The 26,013-nt window shown below is 45.8% G+C and overlaps 1 protein-coding gene across 1 annotated transcript in view; it reads right to left on the bottom strand.

Moving 5' to 3' along the window:
- LOC309558730 (dynein axonemal heavy chain 11-like) overlaps positions 1-26,013 on the bottom strand; it is a gene marked incomplete at both ends in the record, with an annotated part of 1,130,439 nt that overhangs the window by 566,111 nt on the left and 538,315 nt on the right. Inside the window, one exon of the mRNA XM_082261779.1 lies at positions 17,357-17,550. Within this exon, the coding sequence (XP_082117905.1) occupies positions 17,357-17,550 (194 nt within the window). The remainder of the gene's footprint in view (positions 1-17,356; positions 17,551-26,013) is intronic.

Here is a 26,013-nt window from a genome sequence, read left to right as displayed (position 1 = left end):
CTTTGCTACTCTGCGTCACACACATCTGCTGTATTTAGCGACAACTTTGGGTCGCATAGCAGTGTGCGTTTTGCAGGTTAATTTCACCGCGCAGAGTTGCCAAAGCCTCAGTGACAACTATGTCAGGTAGACCAAGGAAAGGCATACGTGGCCCTACTGCGGAAAGGGGCACAGCTTCTAGGGTGTCTAGAGGCAAGGGTGGACGTGGTGGTCAGTCCTCAGCCAGGCCACCATTGCGATTGTTCTCACGCAGTGGCCAAGCTATACGTCCACAGTACGTACAGGAGGTGGTGGACTATATTACCAAACCCTCATCATCGTCATCATCTGCAACTACAGTGACCCAGGCAGAGAAAAGTGGTCAGTCTTCTGAAGTTGGCAGAGTAAATAAAGATGAGTCCATGTCCACCTCAAGTCCTCCCTTAGACCCAACTTCAGACATGGCAGAGGAGTCAGCTGAGCTGTTTGACCACAGTGTCGGCCATCTACTCCAGCCTGATGCTCAGTCTTTTATGGAGTCTGAGGTTCAGGAGGAGGCAGAGCAAGCAAGAGGGGAGAGCAGATGGCCCACTACATCTAAGGCCGCACATGTTGTCTCCCAGGCCACGTCTGATGCTCAGTCCTTTATGGAGTCTGATGTTGGGTCTGAGGTTGAGGAGGAGGCAGAGCAAGCAAGAGGGGAGAACAGACGGCCCACTCCATCTAAGGCCGCACCTGTTGTCTCCCGGGCCACGCCTGATGCTCAGTCCTTTATGGAGTCTGATGTTGGGTCTTAGGTTGAGGAGGAGGAGGCAGAGCAAGCAAGAGGGGAGAGCAGACGGCCCACTCCATCTAAGGCTGCACCTGTTGTCTCCGGGGCCACTATACAAACCTCTTCTTGCTGGGCCCTTTTTGAGACATCTCATGCAGATCGAACAGTTGCGATCTGCAAGATTTGTCATAAGGGAATAAAACGTGGCAAAAATGTCATCCACTTGGGTACAAGCTGCCTAACCAGGCATTTGACAACCCACCACTTGGCCCATTGGCAGGAGCATTTGAAGAACCCGCAAAAGGGCCAAAGATCGGTCAGTCGGCCTCCTAGTCCTCCTTGTGCTCCTCCTCATGCTCCACCTGCACATCAGTCTGTCCCTGCTATAGTCACTCGTCAGCTGTTGGCAGCCTCCACTGACAGGGATGATGATATAGCCTGCAGTGTCGCATCTACCTCCAGCACACCACCAGCTGTAACATCTAGACGGCAAATTTCAATTACACACATGCTGGAACGAAAAAAAAGTATACTCCCCACCACCCACATGCCCAGCGTCTAAACAGTAGTTTGGCAAAACTACTGGCTCTGAAACTCTTACCATTTAACCTGGTAGAGTCTGCTCCCTTCCGTGACTTTGCAAAATGTGCAGTTCCACAGTGGCAGGTGCCAAGTCGGCATTACTTTGCCCGTAAGGCCCTGCCATCCCTATACCAACATGTGGAAGGCAATGTAGTGTCATCCCTGGCCAAGTCAATCAGCTGTAAGATACACCTGATGGCTGACACTTGGTCAAGCAAACATGGGCAGGGACGGTACATTTTTGTCACTGTTCATTGGGTGACACTGCTTGCCAGCAGAAGGGATTGTAGCCAGAGCTCGGTGCTGCAGCCAGTATTGCCCCCACGTCTGCAAACAGCTGGTGGTGTCGCTGATCCGGGTAGTTCAATCACTTCTACCCCCTCCTACTCCTCCTCCTCATCCTCCTCCATGCCCTCCTCTGCAGCATGGTCCTTTGAATATAATGAGGTACCACGTAAGCGTTCAAAGGGCTATTCTATGTCTCAGGCCAAAAGGTGTCACGCAGTGCTGCAGCTTGTGTGTCTAGGGGACAGGCAGCACACTGCCCCTGAGATTCTTTGGGCTCGGCAGGCATAGGCCCAGAGGTGGTTGACACCACGCCAGCTGCAGCCAGGAATGGTGGTTATCAATAATGGGTCAAACCTCCTGGCCGCCCTTCGGCAGGGAAAGTTGACCCATGTGCCATGCCTGGCGCATGTCCTGAATCTCGTAGTACAGCGGTTTTTGAACTCCTATCCGGGAATGCAGGATGTGCTAAAGATGACAAGAAGGGTGTGCAGTCACTTCAGGTGGTCGTACAGTGCCACTGCACGTTTGGCCGAAGTGCAGCATGAGTTTCACCTGCCGGTACACCGCCTCGTCTGTGACATGACCACCCGCTGGAACTCCACCTTGGCTATGCTGTAGCACCTGTACACGCAGCAGAGGGCCCTCAATGAATATCTCTGCGAGTATGGCACCAGCACTGGCTCAGCGCGCCTGGGCTCTTTTCCGCCACGGCAGTGGCTTTTGATTAAGGATGCATGCGCTGTCCTCTCGCCATTTGAGGAGGCCACAAGGATGGTCAGCAGGGACAGCGCATACATCAGTGACACCCTACCGGTACTGTTTTTGTTGGAGCACACTCTGCGTGGCATTATGGACAGGGCACTGGAGGCAGAGCAGCAGGAGGAAGAGGAGGACTTCCTTGCCTCTCAAGGCCCCCTTTATCCTGAGAAACCTGACCCCATTATGCCTAGCTCCCAGAGACCCGAGCAGGATCCAGGGGTGGAAGAGGAGGAGGAGGAGGATGATTCTTCGGGAACTTTTGCAGGCTTTGAGGAGGAGGAGGAGGAAGACATGCGGCAATCTGCAAGGCCTAGTTTGACTCCCTCGGGACACTTTGGAGTAGTACGTGGCTGGGAGGAGGAGGAGCACATTCAAGATCATGTCGTTTTGAGTGACCCCGAGGAGTCAGCTTCTCAGGCCTTTGCAAATTTGCGACGCATGGCAAACATCATGCTTCAGAGCCTGCGAAAGGACCCCAGAATCAAGGCCATTAAAGAGACTGACCACTATTGGTTGGCCACCCTACTTGACCACCGGTACAAGTCAAAAGTCTCTGAGCTTTTCCCATCCACCCAGAGAGTCCACAGGATCAAATCCCTTCGAGGACAGTCTCAAGAGGATTCTGGTGAACACATTCCCCAACTCCCGTAGGGTGCAGGGGCGGGGACAAGGGGACAACCTACCATGGACTCTACTGTGGGTCACGAGAGGAGCGTTGGAGAAGGTGTGCGGTTGACGAATGCCTTTCGGTCTTTTTTTAGTCCTCACCGCCCAGGCCTCTCAGCTGCCACATCGCATCAACAGCGTCTGCATCACATGGTGGACGATTACGTCAGGGCGCAAAGTGACACAGAGGGCTTTTCATGTGACAAATCCGATCCACTGGCATACCGGGTCTTAAGATTAGACCACTGGCCAGAACTGGCCCAGTATGCCATGGAGTTGTTGGCCTGCCCTGCTTCCAGTGTCCTATCGGAACGGGCATTCAGCGCAGCAGGAGGATTCGTCAGACCATCGAACGAGACTCTCCACCGACTCAGTCGACCGTTTGACATTCATTAAAATGAATCAGTCGTGGATATCAAGCTTTGATGCACCTGATGCAGACCTTGTAGACTAGTCTATCGTTGCGATGTGGCAGCTGAGCATCAGTTTAAGCCTGGACCAGGGTGCCACCCTCCAACCCTCCTCTCGTTCTGTTTAGGTTCACAGAACCTCATTTTAGTTTCCACTACAAAAGATTCATTTTTTTTTTTTTGGCCTTCTGCAACACCAGCTCTTTGGGCTTACAGGGGGGAGGCTCCGCCAAACAAAAAAATACCATGTTTGCTCACCCGTTCCACAGGTGCACACCTTCATAATTTTCTGGCCTTCTGCAACACCAGCTCTTTGGGCTTACGGTGGGGAGGCTCCGCCAACACCAAAAATACCATGTTTGCGCACCTGTTCCACAGGTGCACACCTTCATAGCTTACAGTAGTATGGCTCCACCAACACCCAAACAACAATTTTTGCGCACCTCTTTCACAGATGCATATCATTGCAATTTTTTTCCTTACAAAGGCAATTATTGCCTTCATGACCAGCACTTTCATAGGGTTATGATGTCAAGGCATCGTCGGCACCACCAAAGGCCCAATTTTTAACCACTTAAGTCCCGGAAGATTTTACCCCCATTCCGACCAGGGCCTATATTGCGATTCAGCACTGCATGACCTTAACGGAAAATTGCGCGCTCGTGCGACACTGTACCTAAACGAATTTGACGTCCTTTTTTCCCCACAAACAGAGCTTTCTTTTGGTGGTATTTGATCACCTGTGCAATTTTTTGATCATGCGCTATAAACAAAAAAAGAATGACAATTTTGCAAAAATAACAATATTTTGCACAGTTGAAATTCCCCCCCAAAAAATGTAAAAATCAACATTTTTTAACATTTTCAGCCAATTTGTTTTATGCTACATATGTTTGGTAAAAAAAATCACAAAAAGCGCATTTTGATTGGTTTGCGCAAAAGTTATTGCGTTTACTAACAAAGGGAAAGATTTTTGTCATTTTTGTTGTTTTTTTAACGCGTAATGGCGGCGATCTGCGATTTTTTTTTTGCAGTACTGCGACATTGCGGCGGACAGATCGGACCCTTGACTGACATTTTTGACACTTTTGGGGTTACCAGTGACATTTCTATAGTAATCAGTGCTATAAATATGCACTGTTACTGTAAAATTACACTGGCAGTGAAGGGGTTAACTTTTTTTGAGAGGGAGGGGTTATGTGTGTCCCTAAAGGCGTGATTCTAACTGTGATTGGCTGTGGCTTGAGGTGTAGGAACAGTGATCAAAGGTCCTACATAGTAGAACTGTATAATCACTGTTTCTACACCGGGGAGAATGACAGGCGGCTTGTTTACATAAGCTGCCTGCCTTTCTCCCTCTCCACCGACGATCGCCGAGTGACAAGCGGACATCGGGTCCGCCGGTCACACGCGCGGGTGGGGGTCCATGACCGCGCGGGAGCGCGCCTCCGGCAGCGTGCGCTCGCTCCCCAGAGCCCTCACAGGCTAGCGACGTAGACCTACGTCTCTCTGCCTGTGAGGGGCTGACTGCCGCAGTAAATATACTGTGAGCAGTCGGCAAGCGGTTAAGCATCCTTTACTTCTATTCAAAGTCAAGAGACAACAGTATTCATCCAAAACATCTCTAATCTTGTTCACTGTGCACTACATTGTGGCCCCTAACCCTCAATGTATCCATGCATATATGTCTGTTTCTTGTGAGAATTCAAGTTAAATTGCACCAAACACCATTTTACATGAAATAAAGTGCATCTACATACATCTTTTGGCTTCTTGAAAACATTTGGTAATAATAGCCCCATTGTGAAAATACACCTGTTAATTATATCCACATTTAAAGAGACGGCACCTTTTTCCAAAAAAAAAAATCTAATCTTGTTTCCAGTGCACTGCATTATGTCCCCATCATACACATTGGCTGTGCAGTTGATTAGGAGCAAAAGAAACGTGCGGTTAAGCAAAAAGTCATTTTTGAAGGTTTGGCATGCTATAATTCTGCTTCTGGACATGCTACAGAGCTGAAACTTCACAGGTACACTTTTTAGACCCCCCAGACACTAAATCCAAAGAAATCTCATTTTTTTTCAATACTTTTTTCAATAATTGGCTCTCTATCAAAAATGACAATTTTTAAGAACTTTTTTTGCCTGATTCATAGTCCCTGGGGCATGACCCAGAACCCTAAGCACTTTTTAGGGGCATTTATTAGGTTTTAGGGCTTCAAAATTGTGTTTTTTGATTCCCGAAGTTCGAGTCCCATTGATATCAATGGGGTTCTGGAATCCGAACCGAACTTTCGGGAAATTCGGGTGTTCTGGTCGAACCGAACTTTTCAAAAGTTCGATCATCCCTAATCGTAAACACAAAGAGTGAGCTTCTTGTTTAAAATCCGAAACACTGCTACATATTCTTCGTAGTCTCAAAAACTGCCCTACAGGTATTCCTTTAATCGTATGTAGCAGATGACTCGACTTAGCACGTAATAAACTATTTCCCGACAAGGGTTTTCTATATAAATTAGAGATTACTCTATCTCCCAAATGGCTCAAAGTACCATCCAAAAAATCTATTTTGTCAGGGCTTCTGCAGCCTGTAAATTTTAGATTTAATGAGTTGTGATTGAGATATGATAGAAATTCATCACATCCCGATGGCAAACAAAGATTAGATCATCAATGTATCTGTAAAACAGAGCAATCTGATCCCTGAAAGGATTTCTACCTCCAAAGATGTGGGGTCTCTCCCACCATCCCATATAGAGATTGGCGAGAGAGAGGGAAAACTTGGCCCCATGGCTGCCCCACCTCTTTGGAGGTAGAAGTCCCCATCAAAAGAAAAATAGTTATGAGTCAAAAGAAATTGCAAAGCCTCTAAAATAAAAGACTGTAAGGGTACAGATAGATTTGTGTTGTATTCCAAGGTATATTTAATTGCTTGTAACGCCAAATCATGGGGAATCGAGGAATACAAGCTGGACACATCACATGTGATCCAGACATATTCCTCGGTCCACACAAAATTATCCATAATGTTGAGCAAATGTTTAGTATCTCTCAAATATCCCGGAAGGGTCTGTACCAAGCCTTGTAGCTGCCCATCCAACCATTCCCCAAGTCGTTCACTAAGGGACCCGATACCTGAAACAATGGGTCTTCCCAAAACCGGTTGTGGACCCGCCGAACCTGAACATCCAGGTGTTCGCTTAACTCTAATTGTATTTCAGGAACATATGAATTTCCGAATAACAAAGAATTTCCTCTGAATTTCAATTCAGAACAAAATAAATTGCACGTGTCTAGAGAGAAGTACAGAGAGGAAGGACAAGGAGCTGAGGGTTTGTGTTCTTTTGCCTCAGCCAGAGGACATGGAAAGTGAAACAGAGCCACTATAAAGCCTTTTTTGCTGTGCCTATATCCAGGGCATTATAGAGCTGTGACCTGTATGAAGAGGGGCTGAGCCACTGCCAGGATACAGTCAATGCTGTGCTGAGGACCAGAGTTGCTCCAGGCAACCCAGAGTGATCAGACATCTAACCAGAGAGACCACTGCTTCCGTGTCATTGGGTCTGGTGAAAGGGCATTGTGGCCACAGCCTGTCTGCTACTAGAGAGACTAAGCCCTTTAGTAAATGACCAAACAGCCATCTACTAGCCTTATTTCTGCCTGCAGGCTGGACTGGGACTATTTTCATGTGAACCAAAGGTACCATTGGGCCCCAACGATAGCTAGGGCAAAATACTTCCCCCCTTACAGCTTCTACACAGAAAACTTTACCCATTGCTTAGTTTAAGAGGTACCTCTCAGGGGATATTTCACTAAAACCAGTGGCGGGCCGTCCATTGGGGCGTGGGGGCGCAGCCCCCCCTATCCATGCGTCCGGCCCCCTAATCTAAATGCATGGCGCCGGACGCATGGATTCCAATGGGGGTTTTTTTATTTGAGCCAGAGGCTCTAATAGGCTTCGAGCACAGAGCACTGAGCCCTGAGCCCACCCAGTTGTGTGACAATAGCGAATGAATATTCGCTATTGCCACACTTATTCTCCTCCCGGCCAATGAGGAAGAGGGTCCTGAGACCTGTTTTCTAATTGCCTGAAAGGAGAAGGCATGCTATTGGCCAAAAAGGGGGGAGGAGATGGCCACCGAGAAGGGACATGAAGAAGCCTGAGGGGGAAGCTGCCTCCCCCTGTCATTCTGGAGGAAAAGGTAAGTAAACTGGCGGGCTGGTGGGGGGGAGATGTGGTGGTACAGACTGGAGTGATATGGGGGCAGGTTTGTCTGCGGCCTGCCACCCCCCCCCCCGACTGATGCAGCTTCACCCGCCACTGATTAGAACCTAGCCATCTCTTAGAATGCACTAGGTATGAGCGAACGGTTCGGCCCGAGCATGAGTTCGGGCCGAACATTGGCTGTTCGCCAATTTGACAAACACCCAAATTATTGGGCCATTTGATCGTTTGTGCTGCCCGCCCAATGATCACAATGCGCTCCGCCGCTGCACAGTGCATTGGAAGCACTGATTGGCTGAAGCAATGAAAGCTTTACCCAATTAGGACACAGAGCACTGTCAGAGCTATGATCGGAAAAAGTAATGATGACTCTATCCAATCATAGCTCATTGCTTTTAGTCCCACCCCACAGTATATTACTATTCTTTCAATAGCGGCCATTTGTAGTGTGATATCCACGTGGAGAGAGATAGAACAGGGCTCTGTTCAGTGTTACTAGAGAGTTAGTGTGCTATAGTGTGCTATTCTGATTCTTTTGTCAGTGTAAAATATCAGTTTAGTCTAAATCTAGGGATAGTTCAGTCAGTGTGAGTGTAGTGTGACCATTCATTTTTACTTTAGTGTATTTCTGTGCATTACTGCACGTTTAACATAATATATTTCTGTGCATTACATGTCGTTTAACACAGTATATTGCAGTGCGTAACGTGTTGTTTAACGCAATATATTTCAATGCATTAGTGCACATTTACCACAGTATATTTCAGTGCGTTATTGCATGTTTAACGCAGTATATTTCTGTGCGTTAGTGCACATTTAACACAGTATATTTCTGTGCATTTCTGCATGTTTAATACAGTATATTTCAGTGCATTACATGCTGTTTAACGCAGTATATTTCAGTGCATTATAGCACGTTTAACGCAGTATATTTCTGTGCGTTACTGCATGTTTAATGAAGGACATTTCAGTGCGTTATGTGCCATTTAACACGGTATATTTCAGTGTGTTATTGCATGTTTAACACAGTATATTTCAGTGTGTTACGTGCCGTTTAGCGCAGTATACTTCCGTGCTTTTGTGCACGTTTAATGCAGCATATTTCAGTACGTTACGTGCCGTTTAACGCAGTATAGTTCTGTGCATTAGTGCACGTTTAATGCAGTATATATCAGTGCATTACTGCGCGTTTAACACAGTATATGTCAGTGCATTACTGTTTAACCTAGTATTTTTCTGTACATTAGTGCATATTTAAAATGGTATATTTCAGAGCGTTACTGCACGTTTAATGTAGTATATTGCTGTGCGTTACTGCACGTTTAACGCAGTATATTTCAGTGTGTTATGTGCCGTTTAACACGGTATATTTCGGTGCGTTAGTGCACGTTTAACGTAGTGTATTTCAGTGCATTTAAGTGATAAAAAGAAAAAAGGTGCACAAACAAGTGATGGGGCTATCAGCTGCAACCAAAACTCCAATCTAGATGGAGTAATGTAAATGAAAAAAAGGGGTGTGAGGTGCGCTTGATATACTGAGATGATCACTATATGAGTCCAAGAAAACTCTAAGTGAAAAAGGATGGGTGGGTGTCAACAAAAATGTACACAAAAGTATGAAACAAAAAACTGTAACATGAATATTAATATTAATAAAACACTCTCTGTGAGAAAGAAGAAGGTGATAAATGAAAAGTCCCAATAAAGTCCAAAAAAACTTGTGCAGGTGAATTTTCTTGATGTTTAAGGTGCGAATAAACCAAGGTGCAGATTATGAATACTCGGATCCCCCACAGCACCACCTGTGGATGAGGAAGAGGTACCCTTACCGACTGGCAACTTAGCATGCACTTATGAAGATGTTATAAACCCATTTGGCACAGCAAAGAATCTTCCCACTGCCCAATCCTTCACCTCGTGTAAAAGTGTGTGAGGACTCTTACCGGATGTCTGATGATCACAAATCAGATTAGGGATTTTGCAATAGGTATCTGGATTCCCCGCTGTCCAAGATAAGCGTTCTTTAAGTAGTCTTGCCCTGGCTCCTTAACAGTAGGAATATACACTTCCTCCTGGGGTCACTTCCAATGGGTGTCCGCAGAATTGCTCCCCATATAACAAAAATGAAGGCAGGCAATAGTGCATTATCCTCTAAGGTAGGATTTTATTAAAGGTAAAACACTTACATTTGGGTAGAAAAAAGAAGACGAACAGATGAATCAGATGTTCGCGGCCGCTCTGCAGCGCGGACCACGAGGAGTGACAGCGTGGCTTCTCCACCCTCCAGGGCCAGTGCCCTGTATTTAAGTGGTTAAGAGGAACTCTATGACAGAATTAAAAGAAAAAAAAAACACGTTGGGCCTCCCCAAAATCCATATCAGATTCTTATCCAAGCATGCAGCCTGGTAGGCCAGGAAAGGGGGGGCGAGCGAGCATACCCCCTCCTGAACCATATTAGGCCACTTGCCCTGAACATGGAGAGGGCTGTGGTTGTGGGGGTCTGCGGGTGGGGGGGCTTTTCGGAATCTGGAAGCCCCCTTTAATAAGGGGCCCCAAGATCCCGCCCCCCCCTATGTGAATGGGTACATAGTACCCGTACCCATTCACCAAAAAAGTGTAAAAAACCACAGTCCTTTATTAAAAAGAAAAAAAAATAATGTCCCTCTATGTAAATCCATTGTCAATCAGGATGCCTGTCGGACCCAAAAAATTGAAAAAAAATAAAAACGCTTCGCTACCCGCCGTATGCCCAGTGACATTGCCCCCTTCATGTGATGTCAGACAGGGGGGGGTGCCACCACGTGAAGTAACCAGGTGGCCCCAACCATTGCCTATATAAGAGCTGTCAAAGCCAAAGATCGGGCAGTGGACAGGTAGCCTTTTAAGATGTGAAGCGTTTTCAATTTTTTTCCTATTATTCGCGATTCTTCTTGCTGGCTCTCATTTTTTGAACTGTAAGTTGCTATATTATTTAATAAAATGGATGTTTAGCATACTACACTATAAGCCTCTCCATCTTTCCTCTGCATTTGTCCTGGTACATGCTGCATGTCATTGAGTGGACTGTTGTGGGGACCCATATTTGCATTGACACATTTCAAGGTATATCTGGTAAGTGGGTTATGCATGTGGTGTCAGTGGGGGAGTGCACTAACCCACAAACACGAATGAGCAGTTTCTTTGGAGATGAGAAAACCCATCCTCCTCACTCTTAGAGGTTTGGCACAAGGGATTTTTTTAACACGGACTTTTAATAATATTCACATTGATTGGAATTGTTATTGTTTGAGCATGGTCTCCCCCTTTTGTATTACACGGGGAAGACATACGTCAAACCTTAGATGGTTTTCCATCCCCAGAACCCTTGGGAGTAGTACGTAGCTGGGAGAGGGCAGTTCCAGATACTGTAATCCTCAATGACCCCCAGGAGTCTGCTTCTCATGCCTCCGCAAACTTGCGGTGCATGGGCTCCCTCATGCTTCAAAGCCTGCAAAAGGACCCAAGAATACGTAGCATCAAGAAGGATCATTATTGGTTGTTAACCCTCCTTGACCACTGTTACAAAGGGAAAGTCTCGGAACTCATCCTGTCCCCACAGATGGTGCAGAAGATGAAATTGAGGACACTTTAAAGAGGAGTTTATCTAACACTTTTCCCAACTCTGGTAGGTTACAATGTCGTGGAAAACATAGTTTTGAGCTGCTGTTGAACAAGTGAGGTGCAGTGGAAAAGGGGGGTGCCTAAGTAAGGCATTTCACAATTTTTAGTCCTCACTGCCCAGGGCTCTCAGCTTCCACATCCCATCGGCAGTGTCTGCATCATTTGGTGGATGATTATCTAGGGGTGAAAACAGAGATGGAGAGCTTTCCAGTTGATGATTCATTGGGTTACTGGGTCATGAAAATAGACCACTGGTCAGAACTTACCCAGTATGCAATTGAGCTGCTGGGCTGCCCTGTATCCAGTGTGTTTTTTGAATGGGCATTCAGTGCTGCTGGAGGTTTTGTTACTGATAATAGAATGTGTCCATCCACAGACTCTGTGGATCATCTGACATTTATCAAAATGAATAAGTCCTAAATACCAGCAACTATGAAGACCCTGATGCCGATGTCACTAATTAAGTGTTTTTGGGATGTGGAATCTCTGCAATACTTCTAGGCTGCCTAGTGTTGTGGGTGTTGATTTTACCTGAAATAATTTTTTTGGTGTAGGTTTCAAGGGCAAAATGAACATGAAAAGGCCAATTTTTCTGCACCTGTTTGACAGGTGCATATCATTTCTATTTTTGACAGCAAGGCCAATTCTTGCTTTCATCAAGAGTACCTCTATAGGGTTACGGTGTAAAGGCGCCACAGACAACCCAAAGACCAATATTTCCATACCTGTTTGACAGGTGCATATCATTTCAATTGTTGACAGCAAGGCCAATTCTTGCTTTTTATTTGGAGTACCTCTATAGGGTTATGGTGTAAAGGCACCTCCAACACCTAAAGACCAATTTTTCCACACCTGTTTGACAGGTGCATATCATTTCAATTTTTGACAGCAAGGCCAATTCCTCCTTTAAACAAGAGTACCTCTATAGGGTTACAGTGTGAAGGCGCCACAGAAACCCAAAGAACAATTTTCCACACCTGTTTGATAGGTGCATATCATTTAAATTTTTGACAGCAACGCAATTCTTGCTTTCATTAAGAGTACCTCTATAGAGTTACAGTGTGAAGGCACCTTCGACACCCAAAGACCAATTTTTCCGCACCTGTTAATTCTATCCGAAGTCTGCAGAAGAGACACCAGAATTTATCTAAAAAATCTCTAATCTTGTTCCCAGTGAACTACATTGTGGCCTCATCATACAGAATGGCTCTCCAAGCCATTGTTTACAAAATAAAGAAAGCTTGCAGGGAATTGTTTTGGCTTTATAAATGCAATTATTTCTACAGTAGCTTCTATACACATTACAGATGTGTCACTTTACAGGTAGACTAAGGGGACCCCCCAGGCACTATATTGAAAGATTTTTTTCATTTTTATTGTTATTTCTCATTTATGCTTTCACTTTAAGCATCAGTAAATCACTGAAAGTGGATAATAATGCGCTTCAATAGTAAACCCACAATATTGATGTGTAAAACAATCAAATCTTGTAGGTGCAAAAATAGTGCACAAAATTGGAGGACTTCAGAAGCGTCGGAAGGAGCTGGTCGCGCTGTCATTTTGTCACGTTACCGTTCTGCAGGCGGCCGTGACGTTCTTCAGCTTGTTGCATCTTTTTAACTTGGATTGCTGTAAGTGTATTTGCCTTTATTAAATTTGGTTTTAAAGGATAATGCACTATTAGTCCCTTTCTTTCTTTTGGGAATGCATCTTTGGGCCATTTCATCTTGAGCCGCACCAAGTGTTTTTTTCTGCATGCTGTGGGTGGATGTGATCTGAAGGATCCTCAAGGAGAGTGCTCCACCTCTTCAGTCCTGCTGACACGGGATCAAGTTTATTTGGAGGCTCTGCTTTGTCTAACACATGGTAAGAGGCCATTCACTACGTTGGAATTTGAACACAGTCACCATTTAAGTGTGGACTCACCACTGAACATATTACTTGCACATGTTTGATTATGGACTTTATTGATGAACTGTATTTTGTTTACACATTATTCTGAAGTCCTCCAATTTTGTGCACTATTTTTGCACCTACAAGATTTGATTGTTTTACACATCAATATTGTGGGTTTACTATTGAAGCGCATTATTATCCACTTTCACTTCTTCTACATATTTCTCTAGTGCTGCTTCTACTTACTGATTTACGCACCTTTTTTTTACTTTTCATCAGTAAATCACTGCTCATTTAAAAATTACGTTTTTACAAACTTTTTTTTTCATTGATACATGTCTCCCAGGGCAATGCCCAGAACCCCATGGCCATTGTATGCCCAATTATTTGCATATAAGCCTTCAAAATGGGCACTTTTGATTTTTACAGTTCGAGTCCCATAGACTTCAATGGGGTTCGTTATTCGGTTTCGAAATTTTGCAATGTTCGAAAGTTCTGGTGCGAACCGAACAGGGGGTCCTTTAGCCCATTCCTAGAGTGCCCCCCAAACTAGTTATAGTATGCTTTACACCGCAGTTAATGTTTATGCACACTGTTTAATACTGACCTTACTGATATATGAGTTAATTTCAGTCTAGTGGTACAGAACTATCTCCTGGTACTAATTCACAGCCAAGGTAAAGGCATATATACTCAAGTCTGTGTAAAGGCTTGCAGAAACTTTCATTCAACCAGGTGTGTCAGTGGGATTAAGACTGTTCTCAGAGTCGAGGCGCAGAACAGAAAACCCAAATTACCTAGTGGCTCCTTTGGGGGTATTGTTACACTAACTACTACTAAATACCCTATTGCTGATAGGAAGAGAAAGCAGAGTGACGAGCATAATCTCATCACTGTACGGCTTCTTCTTTCTCTTTTCATTTACAGGCTCGGGTGTGTTCAGGACACCCTGAGCTCAGAGAAAGGGGGTTTATCGATGCTGGCGGGCAAAAGCTAGGTTTGTTATCTTTTTAGTTATTATTGAAATGCTAGTGAAAATGCCTATTCAGCATTTGTTCAGCATTTGTGGCATTGTGTGGTAAGCGGTATTGTAAATTGACAGTTTCAGGATCCCTTGCGATATTTAGGGAAAATGTATCCGGACACCTAAATACTTCATGCGATATATTTTAGTGAATGGAGCCCACTGTATGATATCATTGCAAATAAAATGAATACACTTATAGGTATTCCTTACCTACATTCCTTATAAAACAGCTATCTATAACCAGGGGCATTCATAATCAATTCATTCAGCAACAAAGCGGCACAAATGTATTGCACATATTGCGTACAATATAGTATTCTCATCATACCAACTCAAAGGATTTGAAATTCAGTCTCAAACTTGAGTTTTCCTTACCTAAGTACACAGCCTGACGTGTGACACTGATATTTCTTATTTCAGCACTACAGGTTCCTGTGTCACCTATCCTTTTACTTGAAAACAAATTAGCAGTGTGTTGATGTTAATTCACTGCTCAATAAGCACACAGGTGATATAGGAAGCTCAAACCTAAACAGGTAACAATGGAATAATTTGCCTGACTGTGGTGTGTGAATCACAAGACTGTCTTGCAATTTCTTTTGGCAGTATATTTAAATTCTATAATATGCTTGCCGAAAGTTCCACTTCATGTTTTCACTTTCAACTGACCTAGCAAAATCTAAATCACTTTCATCTGAACCCTAGAGAAGAGTAAAATTATGGTTGGTAAATCATAATGCTTGATAGGCTAAATGAGAGAAAAACAGTTGACTACCTCATCCACACTAACAGCATGGATGAAGGAATCTCCACTGCACAGCACTCATGGCTGCCTGAATATAATGACACTGCTATATGTGGGTAGATTTTTTTTTGTTCAGCTCTTAACCAGATCCCATCCAGTGGCAGTATCATTACATTGCTGAACTTTCTGTGGTTATACCAGGATGATGCCTGAAGCTGCAGGCATCATCCTGGTATTGTTTTTTAGAGCTGGCAGTTGGTTATTTTGTAATATTAACTAGAGTGTTCCCCCCCCCCTCCCCCTCACTGCCTTCTGCGGCTCTCTTAGGCTCTCCCAACCCACCAGGAGACCCGAGTGACCAGACGGTGTATCTGCCTGAAGGCCGGACAGACAAACAAAGCTGGGATCAGCTGTTTATTATAGTAAACCAGAAGCCATGACAAGACATTGCCGGTTTACTTGGACACTATTTCAGTTATTGAAAATTGAAAGCATTCAGAAACAGCAATCTTGGTGTTTTGAATGCTTTTAAGAGCAGAGAAGGGATTTGGGGCCTTATGGACCCCAGATCTCCCCATAAAGAAGACCTATCACATGCCTATTGTTGTCACAAGGATGTTTACATTCCTTGTGACAGCAATAAAAGTGATAATAAATAAATTAAACCAACAGTGTAAAAAAAAAATGGAAGCCCAGACTGGTAGTAGTTAAATCGACCTTTGTCTAACTGGGTGGTGCTTGTAGGGCTATCCACAACTCAAATTCTGGCCAATACAGCAGGAATCAGATGATATTTGTGCTGTCTATGAGGTCTTAACCCTGTGCAGAAAGGCAATCTCCAGTACCATTAAACATTAGATAATTGTCACCTGCTAGGCTTAGGAATAGAAAAGTAAGTAAAACTATCTCATAGTTTAAGGGGTTGATTTACTAAAGGTAAATAGTCTATGCACTGCAAGTGCATTTGCTGTTGATCTGAGGGAAGCATGCAAGGAAAATAAAAAAATGCATTTTGGCTTGCACATGATCGGATGATAGAAATCAGCAAACCTTCCCCTCATTTCAGAGCTCCCCCTCAGATCTAGAGCAACTGCAATTGCAGTGCACTTCTAGTGCATAGTAAATTTGCCTTTGGTAAATAAACCTCATAGTTTCCCCAAGAAATTAGGTTCTGAGGGTTTCTGTTGAGTACAGACATAACATCTACATGTAAGTATAATCATTAATCTTTGGTTCTAAAGCAGTTAAGCTGTCATGATCCCAACTCTGCCCACTGAGTACAGGTTTCCTAGTGGTCTGTGGCCTATCTGCAAATTCCCATTCATTACCATGGTAATCTACCACAGTGCAAAGGGAGATTTATTACCAATGCAGATTTTAGAACACCCTTCTCATTGGCAAGCAGACAAATGTGCAAGAATTGCGTGAAGTGGTGAGCAGGTGGGAATGGTCGGTTTGCAACATACACTGTAACATAAATATTGCCAATGTTACTGAGCTCTGAATTTCTCATTGAATGAAGGGATAATACAGATGCACAGCAAATGGTGGCAAATGTGACTTGATCCAGCAAATGTGCAGGAAAATAATATGACTTGCCTGCTTCTGAAAATGCAGCAAAGGATTATCAACACTAGGCTAGGGTTGCCACCTCATCCCTTTAAACCAGGGCAAATATTAATTACACAGGTTCTGAGGCTAATTTAATGAAGATAAGGCACAAAGTAAGTTTAATTACCACCTTAATCAGCCACAGAACCTGTGTAAATGTGTGTCCTGGTTGAAAGGGATGAGGTGGCAACCCTATCGCTGGCTGTTCTATAAAAAATACTAAGTTGTCTCTGGGGTCTCTGTCTCTAATAGTCATACACGTGTAATGATCATTTTATTCACACTGACTTAGTTATTGGGAACAATTGGTCACTTTAACACATAAGAAATGGCAGCCTACCTCAGGAAACTGAGACAGTGATAACATGTCATATTAAGAGATTTAAACAGCCCTAGCATTAGAGACTTTAAAAAAGTTTTATTTCTTCTTTGCCTAAAATGGATGAATAGTGAAAAACTGTTTGATCTTGTATGAGGAAAATGGAACAAGTTGTAACAGCTCCCCAATCAATAACAAGCACCTTCATTTCTTGCACATGTTTCTAAAACATGCTTGTTAACCAATTCATGCTGTTCAATCAATAATAAGCAACTTCAACTCTTGCACATGTTCATTAAAACTAGCTTCTTAACCAATACATGCCCTGAATGCTGCTACTAACGGCTGGATCAATTCAAATAATCTGTCATACAGCAACCTATTTTCTTTACACTGGGTGGGCCGGTCAACTCACATATGCTGAATAGCTTCTTCAAACAGAACCAGGTTCATTGCCGCGTGGATCTCATTGTAGTGTTCTAGAACATCTGTAAGAATTCTCGTCAGCTTTTCCCAGTCCGATATAGGAAAATAACGCGGTTCTCCAACACCATGAGCAAAGTGACAGTAAACTAGTGGCTTATTGATGAATATATGTTCATCTACACCCTGTCGGAAGAAGATCATGACAATAGTTTGGGTACTTAAATTGTTAAACCAAAAAAAAAAAAAATCATAACTAGCACCTAACAGTCCACTTGTTCCAGCTTTGTCAATCAGTTATTATTATTATTTATTTATTACAGGTACTTATATAGCACGGTCAATTTCTTCAGTGCTTTACATACATATATTGTACATTCACATCAGTCCCTGCCCTCAAGGAGCTTACAATCTAAGGTCCCTAACTCACATTTATACACATACTAGGGACAATTAAGACAAGAGCCAATTAACCTACCAGAATGGCTTTGGAGTGTGGGAGGAAACCAGAGTACCTGGAAGAAACCCACGCAGGTACAGGGAGTGCATGCAAACTCCAGGTAGTGCCATAGTTGGGATTTGAACCAACAACCCATAGCTGCTGAGCAGAAGTGCTAACCATTAAGCCACTGAGATGCCATTTTGGAGAAATCTTTCATCAATTACGCTATGCTTTCAATCATGCCAGTTTCTCAACTTGCAGTCCTAGAGTGACAAAGCTGGAGAAGAAATGTCACCCTAGGATGCACACTTAATGTGGATTCAAAGTTGATGTGCTGGGAGGAGTGAGGTGAAAGGGCACAGTGCACAGACTTATAAAACCTAACAGGGCTGGGCTGTATTGGGGCACTTTAAAGAAAGAACAAACATTCCACATGCCTACATGGGACATTGCCTTATAAATGTTTATGGAAGGGTTTATTTTACTTTAAAGAGATGTGAAACAAAGCACCATAATCTAAAAAGACGAGCTTCAGGTATTGGATAACATCAAACTGTCTTTGGATTTACAATAAAATCTTGCAGAACACCTTTTGCAAATGAATGTTTTTTATAGCAGTCACGTGATTGCTACATTGTTCCAGACATTGGAGGGAGCATTTGTTGCTATAAATGTCCATAGCAGGCTGATATAGCCTCCAAATGGGCATACTAGGAGGAATGCTGTGCATCAACACAACAGCGGGTTACCCCACAATAGAAGCATTAACCAAGGAGTGACGACCCCACCACTGCACTGTAAGGCAGTACGTGGGTGCATGAAATGCAAGCCTTACTGCAGGACTACATGGAAAATTGAGTGAAAATTTATTGGATGGCAAAAGCCGCAAACAAAAAAAAAAAAAACATTGTCTACTAAGCTTAAAGAGCGCATAAGCTGATAATTGTATAGAGGGTTTATATCCACCTAAAGGCACATACACAAACATTTCATTGTATGCCATTGTTTTCGTGTTATCACACAGCTTGATGAAAAGCATGGTATGCTTAAAACTATTCAGTAAACTTTTGCATTGGAGATTGTGTCCCTTCTCTTCTTTCTATATACAGTATCTCACAAAAGTGAGTACACCCCTCACATTTCTGTAAATATTTTATGATATCTTTTCATGTGACAACACTGAAGAAATGACACTTTGCTACAATGTAAAGTAGTGAGTGTACAGCTTGTATAAAAGTGTAAATTTGCTGTCCCCTCAAAATAACTCAACACACAGCCATTAATGTCTAAAACGTTGGCAACAAAGGTGAGTACACCCCTAAGTGTCAATATTTTGTGTGGCCACCATTATTTTCCAGCACTGCCTTAACCCTCTTGGGCATGGAGTTTACCAGAGCTTAACAGGTTGCCACTGGAGTCCTCTTCCACTCCTCCATGATGACATCACAGATCTGGTGGATGTGAGAGGCTTTGCGCTCCTCCACATTTCATTTGAGGATGCCCCACAGATGCCTAATAAGGTTTAGATCTGGGGACTTGGTCAGTCCATCACCTTTACGCTCAGCTTCTTTAGCAAGGCAGTAGTCGTCTTGGAGGTGTGTTTGGGGTCGTTATTATGTTGGAATACTGCCCTGCAGCCATGTCTCCGAAGGGAGGGGATCATCCTCTGTTTTAGTATGTCACATAACAGGTTGGCATTCATGGTTCCCTCAATGAATTGTAGCTCCCCAGTGCTGGCAGCACTAATGCAGCCCCAGACCATGACACTCCCACCACCCTGCTTGACTGTAGGCAAGACACACTTGTCTTTGTACTCCTCACCTTGTTGCCGCCACAAACACTTGATGCCATCTGAACCAAATAAGTTTTATCTTGGTCTCATTAGACCACCAGACATGGTTCCAGTAATTCATGTCCTTAGTCTGCTTGTCTTTAGCAAACTGTTTGCGGGCTTTCTTGTGCATCATCTTTAGAAGAGGCTTCCTTCTGAGACAACAGCCATGCAGACCAATTTTATGCAGTGTGCGGCATATGGTCTGAGCACTGACAGGCTGACCCCCCACCCCTTCAACCTCTGCAGCAATGCTGGCAGCACTCATATGTCTATTTCCCAAAGGCAACCTCTGGGTATGACTCTGAGCACGTGCACTCAACTTCTTTGGTCGACCATGGTGAGGCCTGTTCTGAGTGGAACCTGTCCTGTTAAACCGCTGTATGGTCTTGGCCACCGTGCTGAAGCTCAGTTTCAGGGTTTTGGCAACCTTCCCTATAGCCTAGGCCATCTTTATGTAGAGCAACAATTATTTTTTTCCGATCCTCACTTCTTTGCCATGAGGTGCCATGCTGAACTTCCAGTGACCTGTATGAGAGAGTGAGAGTGAAAACACCAAATTGAACACACCTGCTTCCCATTCACACGTGAGACCTTGTAATACTAACGAGTCACATGACACCCAGGGAGGGAATATGGCTAATTTGGCCCAATTTGGACTTTTTCACTTAGGGGTGTACTCACTTTTGTTGCCAGCAGTTTAGACATTAATTGGCTGTGTGTTGAGTTATTTTTAGGGGACAGTACATTTCCACTGTTATACAAGCTGTACACTGACTACTTTACATTATAACAAAGTGTAATTTCTTCAGTGTTAACACATGAAAAGATATAATAAGATATTTACAAAAATGTGAGGGGTGTACTCACTTTTGTGAGATACTATATATATATATCTTCTATATATATATATATATATATATATATAGTGCCTTGAAAAAGTATTCATACCCCTTGAAATTGTCCACATATACATTGTTACAACCAAAAAGTAAATTTGTTTTATTGGGATTTTATCTGATTTACCAACACAAAGTGGCATATAATTGTGAAGTGGAAGGAAAATGATAAATGGTTTTAAAAATTTTTTACAAATAAATATCTGAAGTGTGGTGTGCATTTGTATTCAGCCCCCTTTACTCGGATACCCCTAACTAAAATCTAGTGGAAGGCCAATGAATACACCAGACAGGCCAGGGATAAAGTGGAGAAGTTTAAAGCAGGGTTAGGGTATAAAAAAATATCCCAAGCTTTGAACGCCTCATGAAGCACTGTTCAATCCATCATCCAAAAATGAAAAGAGTATGTCACAACTGGAAACCTACCAATACATAGCCATCCACCTAAACTGACAGGCCAGGCAAGAAGAGCATTATACAGAGAAGCAGCCAAGAGGCCCATGGAAACTCTGGAGATCAATAGCTCAGGTGGGAGAATCTGTCAACTGGACAACTATTAGTCATGCACTCCACAAATCTGGCCCTATAGAAGAGTGGCAAGAAGAAAGCCATTGTTGAAAGAAAGCCATAAGAAGTCCCGTTTGCAGTTTGCATGTGGGGGACACAGCAAACATGTGGAAGAAGGTGCTCTGGTCAGATGAAACCAAAATTAAACTTTTTAGGCTAAAAGCAAAATGCTATATGTGGCAGAAAACGAAAATTGCACATCACCCAGCACACACCATCCCCACTTTGAAACATGGTGGTGGCAGCATCATGTTGTGGGGATGCTTTTCTTCAGCCGGAACAGGGAAGCTGGTAAGAGTTGATGGGAAGATGGATGGAGCCAAATACAGGGCAATCTTAGCAAAAAACCTGTTAGAGTCTGCAAAAGACTAGAGACTGGGGTGGAGGAAGGGCCGCTGATAGGCCAGTACAACTGGCCCTGTTGTAGCGGGCCCTGTGTCCTCCGCTCAGCAGGGGGGCCCGGGCAGCTTAAGAGACAGTCTGATAGTCTTCGGGTAAATGCCTGCATCAATGGCAGAGCTCCCAGAACGTCCAAGTCCCGCCTGTCAAAATGATTGGTTGCTGGGCCCGTCTAGCATCCCAGCAATCAATCAGGTGCATGGAGACCGCGGGATAAGGAAGACATAACTTTCTTGTCTTGAGCTGCTCCACCTCCACCTTTGCTGTACTTCCCAGTTCCCACTGACAACGGAAGGGCTGGGAGTGTAAGGAGACCTGCTATCTGGACTGGACAACTAATGTAAGTGAGAAGAGCTCCTGCCATAGCTGCACACAGAGGAGGGAGAATGGGGGAGGGGGGGTCACACAGGTCTATTTTAGAAGGAGAGGGAGGACAGGCTTCCCCAGAGCTATTTACACAGACTGCAACCACACCACCCACAGTACTTGTACTATGTCTTCACTCTCTAAATGTCTCCTGTATGATGCCTGCACTCTCTAAATGTCTCCTGTATGATGCCTGCCCTCTCTGTCTCCTGTATGATGCCTGCACTCTCTGGCTGTCTCCTGTATGATGCCTGCACTCTCTGTCTCCTGTATGATGCCTGCACTCTCTGGCTGTCTCCTGTATGATGCCTGCACTCTCTGGCTGTCTCCTGTATGATGACTGCACTCTCTGTCTGTCTCCTGTATGATGCCTGCACTCTCTGGCTATCTCCTGTATGATGCCTGCACTCTCTGTCTCCTGTATGATGCCTGCACTCTCTGGCTGTCTCCTGTATGATGCCTGCACTCTCTGGCTGTCTCCTGTATGATGACTGCACTCTCTGTCTCCTGTATGATGCCTGCACTCTCTGGCTGTCTCCTGTATGATGCCTGCACTCTCTGTCTGTCTCCTGTATGATGCCTGCACTCTCTGGCTGTCTCCTGTATGATGCCTGCACTCTTTGTCTCCTGTATGATGCCTGCACTCTCTGTCTGTCTCCTGTATGATGCTTGCACTCTCTGGCTGTCTCCTGTATGATGCCTGCACTCTTTGTCTCCTGTATGATGCCTGCACTCTCTGGCTGTCTCCTGTATGATGCCTGCACTCTCTGGCTGTCTCCTGTATGATGCCTGCACTCTCTGGCTGTCTCCTGTATGATGCCTGCACTCTCTGTCTCCTGTATGATGCCTGCACTCTCTGGCTGTCTCCTGTATGATCCCTGCCCTCTCTGTCTCCTGTATGATGCCTGCACTCTCTGGCTATCTCCTGTATGATGCCTGCACTCTCTGTCTCCTGTATGATGCCTGCACTCTCTGGCTGTCTCCTGTATGATGCCTGCACTCTCTGGCTGTCTCCTGTATGATGCCTGCACTCTCTGGCTGTCTCCTGTATGATGCCTGCACTCCCTGGCTGTCTCCTGTATGATGCCTGCACTCTCTGGCTGTCTCCTGTATGATGCCTGCACTCTCTGGCTGTCTCCTGTATGATGCTTGCACTCTCTGGCTATCTCCTGTATGATGCCTGCACTCTCTGTCTCCTGTATGATGCCTGCACTCTCTGGCTGTCTCCTGTATGATGCCTGCACTCTCTGGCTGTCTCCTGTATGATGCCTGCACTCTCTGTCTCCTGTATGATGCCTGCACTCTCTGGCTGTCTCCTGTATGATCCCTGCCCTCTCTGTCTCCTGTATGATGCCTGCACTCTCTGGCTGTCTCCTGTATGATGCCTGCACTCTCTGGCTGTCTCCTGTATGATGCCTGCACTCTCTGGCTGTCTAATGTATGATGCCTGCACTCTCTGGCTGTCTCCTGTATGATGCCTGCACTCTCTGGCTGTCTCCTGTATGATGCCTGCACTCTCTGGCTATCTCCTGTATGATGCCTGCACTCTCTGGCTGTCTTCTGTATGATGCCTGCACTTTCTGGCTATCTCCTGTATGATGCCTGCACTCTCTGGCTGTCTCCTGTATGATGCCTGCACTCTCTGGCTGTCTCCTGTATGATGCCTGCACTCTCTGGCTGTCTCCTGTATGATGCCTGCACTCTCTGCAGACATCCCAACCTGCAAAAACTCATTTCAGATAGGTGGCAAAGTCATTTCAGGGAGGTGAGAACCCCCCCCCACACGACACCGCCCCCCCCCACGCACGCCTGCGCCGCACCCCCCACCTTTCCAATTTAACACTACCAAAGAATAATGAAATGAAATGTAATCAGTATACCTGGTCACTGGTGCTGGTCACTGATGCTGGTACTGTTCACTGGTGCTGGTACTATACTGGTCTGGTAACTGGTGCGGGTACTGGTCACTGGTGCTGGACACTGATGCTGGTACTGGACACTGATGCTGGTACTGGTCACTGGTGCTGGTACCGGCCGCTGGTACTGGTCACTGGTGCTCGTACTGGCCTGGTCACTGGTGCTGGTACTGGTGCTGGCCTGGTCACTGGTACTGGTACTGGCCTGGTCACTGTTCACTGGTGCTGGTACTGAAGCTGGTACTGGACTGGTCACTGGTGCTGGTACTGGCCTGGTCACTGGTGCGGGTACTGGCCTGCTCACTGGTGCTGGTACTGGCCTTGTCACTGGTGCTGGTACTGGCCTGGTCACTGGTGCTGGTACTGGCCTGGTCACTGGTACTGGCCTAGTCACTGGTACTGGTAGTGGCCTGGTCACTGGTGTTGGTACTGGTGCTGGTCACTGGTGCTGGTACTGGCCTGGTCACTGGTGCTGGTACTGGCCTGGTCACTGGTGCTGGTCACTGGTGCTGGTACTGGCCTGGTCACTGGTGCTGGTACTGGCCTGGTCACTGGTGCTGGTCACTGGTGCTGGTACTGGCCTGGTCACTGGTGCTGGTACTGGCCTCTTCACTGGTGCTGGTACTGGCCTGGTCACTGGTGCTGGTACTGGCCTGGTCACTGGTGCTGGCCTGGTCACTGGTGCTGGTACAGGCCTGGTCACTGGTGCTGGTACTGGTCACTGGTGCTGGTACTGGCCTGGTCACTGGTGCTGGTACTGGTCACGGGTGCTGGTACTGGTCACGGGTGCTGGCCTGGTCACTGGTTCTGGTACTGGCCTGGTCACTGGTGCTGGTACTGGTCAATGGTGCTGGTGCTGGTACTGGCCTCTTCACTGGTGCTGGTACTGGCCTGGTCACTGGTGCTGGTACTGGCCTGGTCACTGGTGCTGGTACTGGCCTGGTCACTGGTGCTGGTATTGGCCTGGTCACTGGTGCTGGTATTGGCCTGGTCGCTGGTGCTGGTACTGGCCTGGTCACTGGTGCTGGTACTGGCCTGGTCACTGGTGCTGGTACTGGCCTCTTCACTGGTGCTGGTACTGGCCTCTTCACTGGTGCTGGCCTGGTCACTGGTGCTGGTACTGGCCTGGTCACTGGTGCTGGTACTGGCCTGGTCACTGGTGCTGGTACTGGCCTGGTCACTGGTGCTGGTACTGGCCTGGTCACTGGTGCTGGTACTGGTCACTGGTGCTGGTACTGGTCACTGGTACTGGCCTGGTCACTGGTGCTGGTACTGGCCTGGTCACTGGTGCTGGTACTGGTACTGGCCTCTTCACTGGTACTGGCCTGGTCACTGGTGCTGGTACTGGCCTGGTCACTGGTGCTGTTACTGGCCTGGTCACTGGTGCTGGTACTGGCCTGGTCACTGGTGCTGGTACTGGCCTGGTCACTGGTGCTGGTACTAGTCACTGGTGCTGTTGCTGGCACTGGTCTCAGGTGCTGGCTCTCTGGTGCTGCTCTCAGGTTAGGTCACTGTCTGTCACAGAGTGGGGTGTCACAATGATTGGTCCCGCGCGCCAAAATGCCTCCTGGAGTAGACGATGTGGCTGTAGTAGAGAGCAAAGCCGCTGCTTGCTCTCTATAGCTCCTCCCACAGGCGGAGTGCATGACTCATATCACTCCGCCTGTGAGCCGGATCTACTTCGGCTCCGACATAATTTCTCTGTGCAGGCTCAGCTTGCTGACAGCTGACACACTCTCTGCCTGCATTGATGAGTCATCTCATCTGACTCTCTGTGACTCACAGTCACACACACAGCCGGGATATTGCCCTGAGCTCGCGGATGTCCGTGAGCTCAGGGCGGAAAGCGGGAGTCTCCCGCGACTTGCGGGAGACTTGAGATGTCTGTCTCTGGCTGTCTCCTGTATGCTGCCTGACGTCTCTGGCTGTCTCCTGTATGCTGCCTGCCATCTCTGGCTATCTCCTGTATGATGCCTGCACTCTCTGGCTGTCTCCTGTATGATGCCTGCACTCTCTGGCTGTCTCCTGTATGATCCCTGCCCTCTCTGTCTCCTGTATGATGCCTGCACTCTCTGGCTGTCTCCTGTATGATGCCTGCACTCTCTGGCTGTCTCCTGTAGCATGTTTTCAGTCTCTGTTGCAAGAGAGAGCTCGGGGGGTGACACCATGGTTTACCGCACCAGGTGACACCAACCCTAGTGACTCTTACTAGCAGGGGTGTAATTGCCA

This window comes from Pelophylax lessonae, assembly GCF_965119305.1.
Source record: "Pelophylax lessonae genome assembly, chromosome: 6".
Classification (NCBI taxonomy): domain Eukaryota; kingdom Metazoa; phylum Chordata; class Amphibia; order Anura; family Ranidae; genus Pelophylax; species Pelophylax lessonae.
Note: the sequence above shows the minus strand (reverse complement) of the source record. Positions and strands in the feature narration are given on the sequence as shown.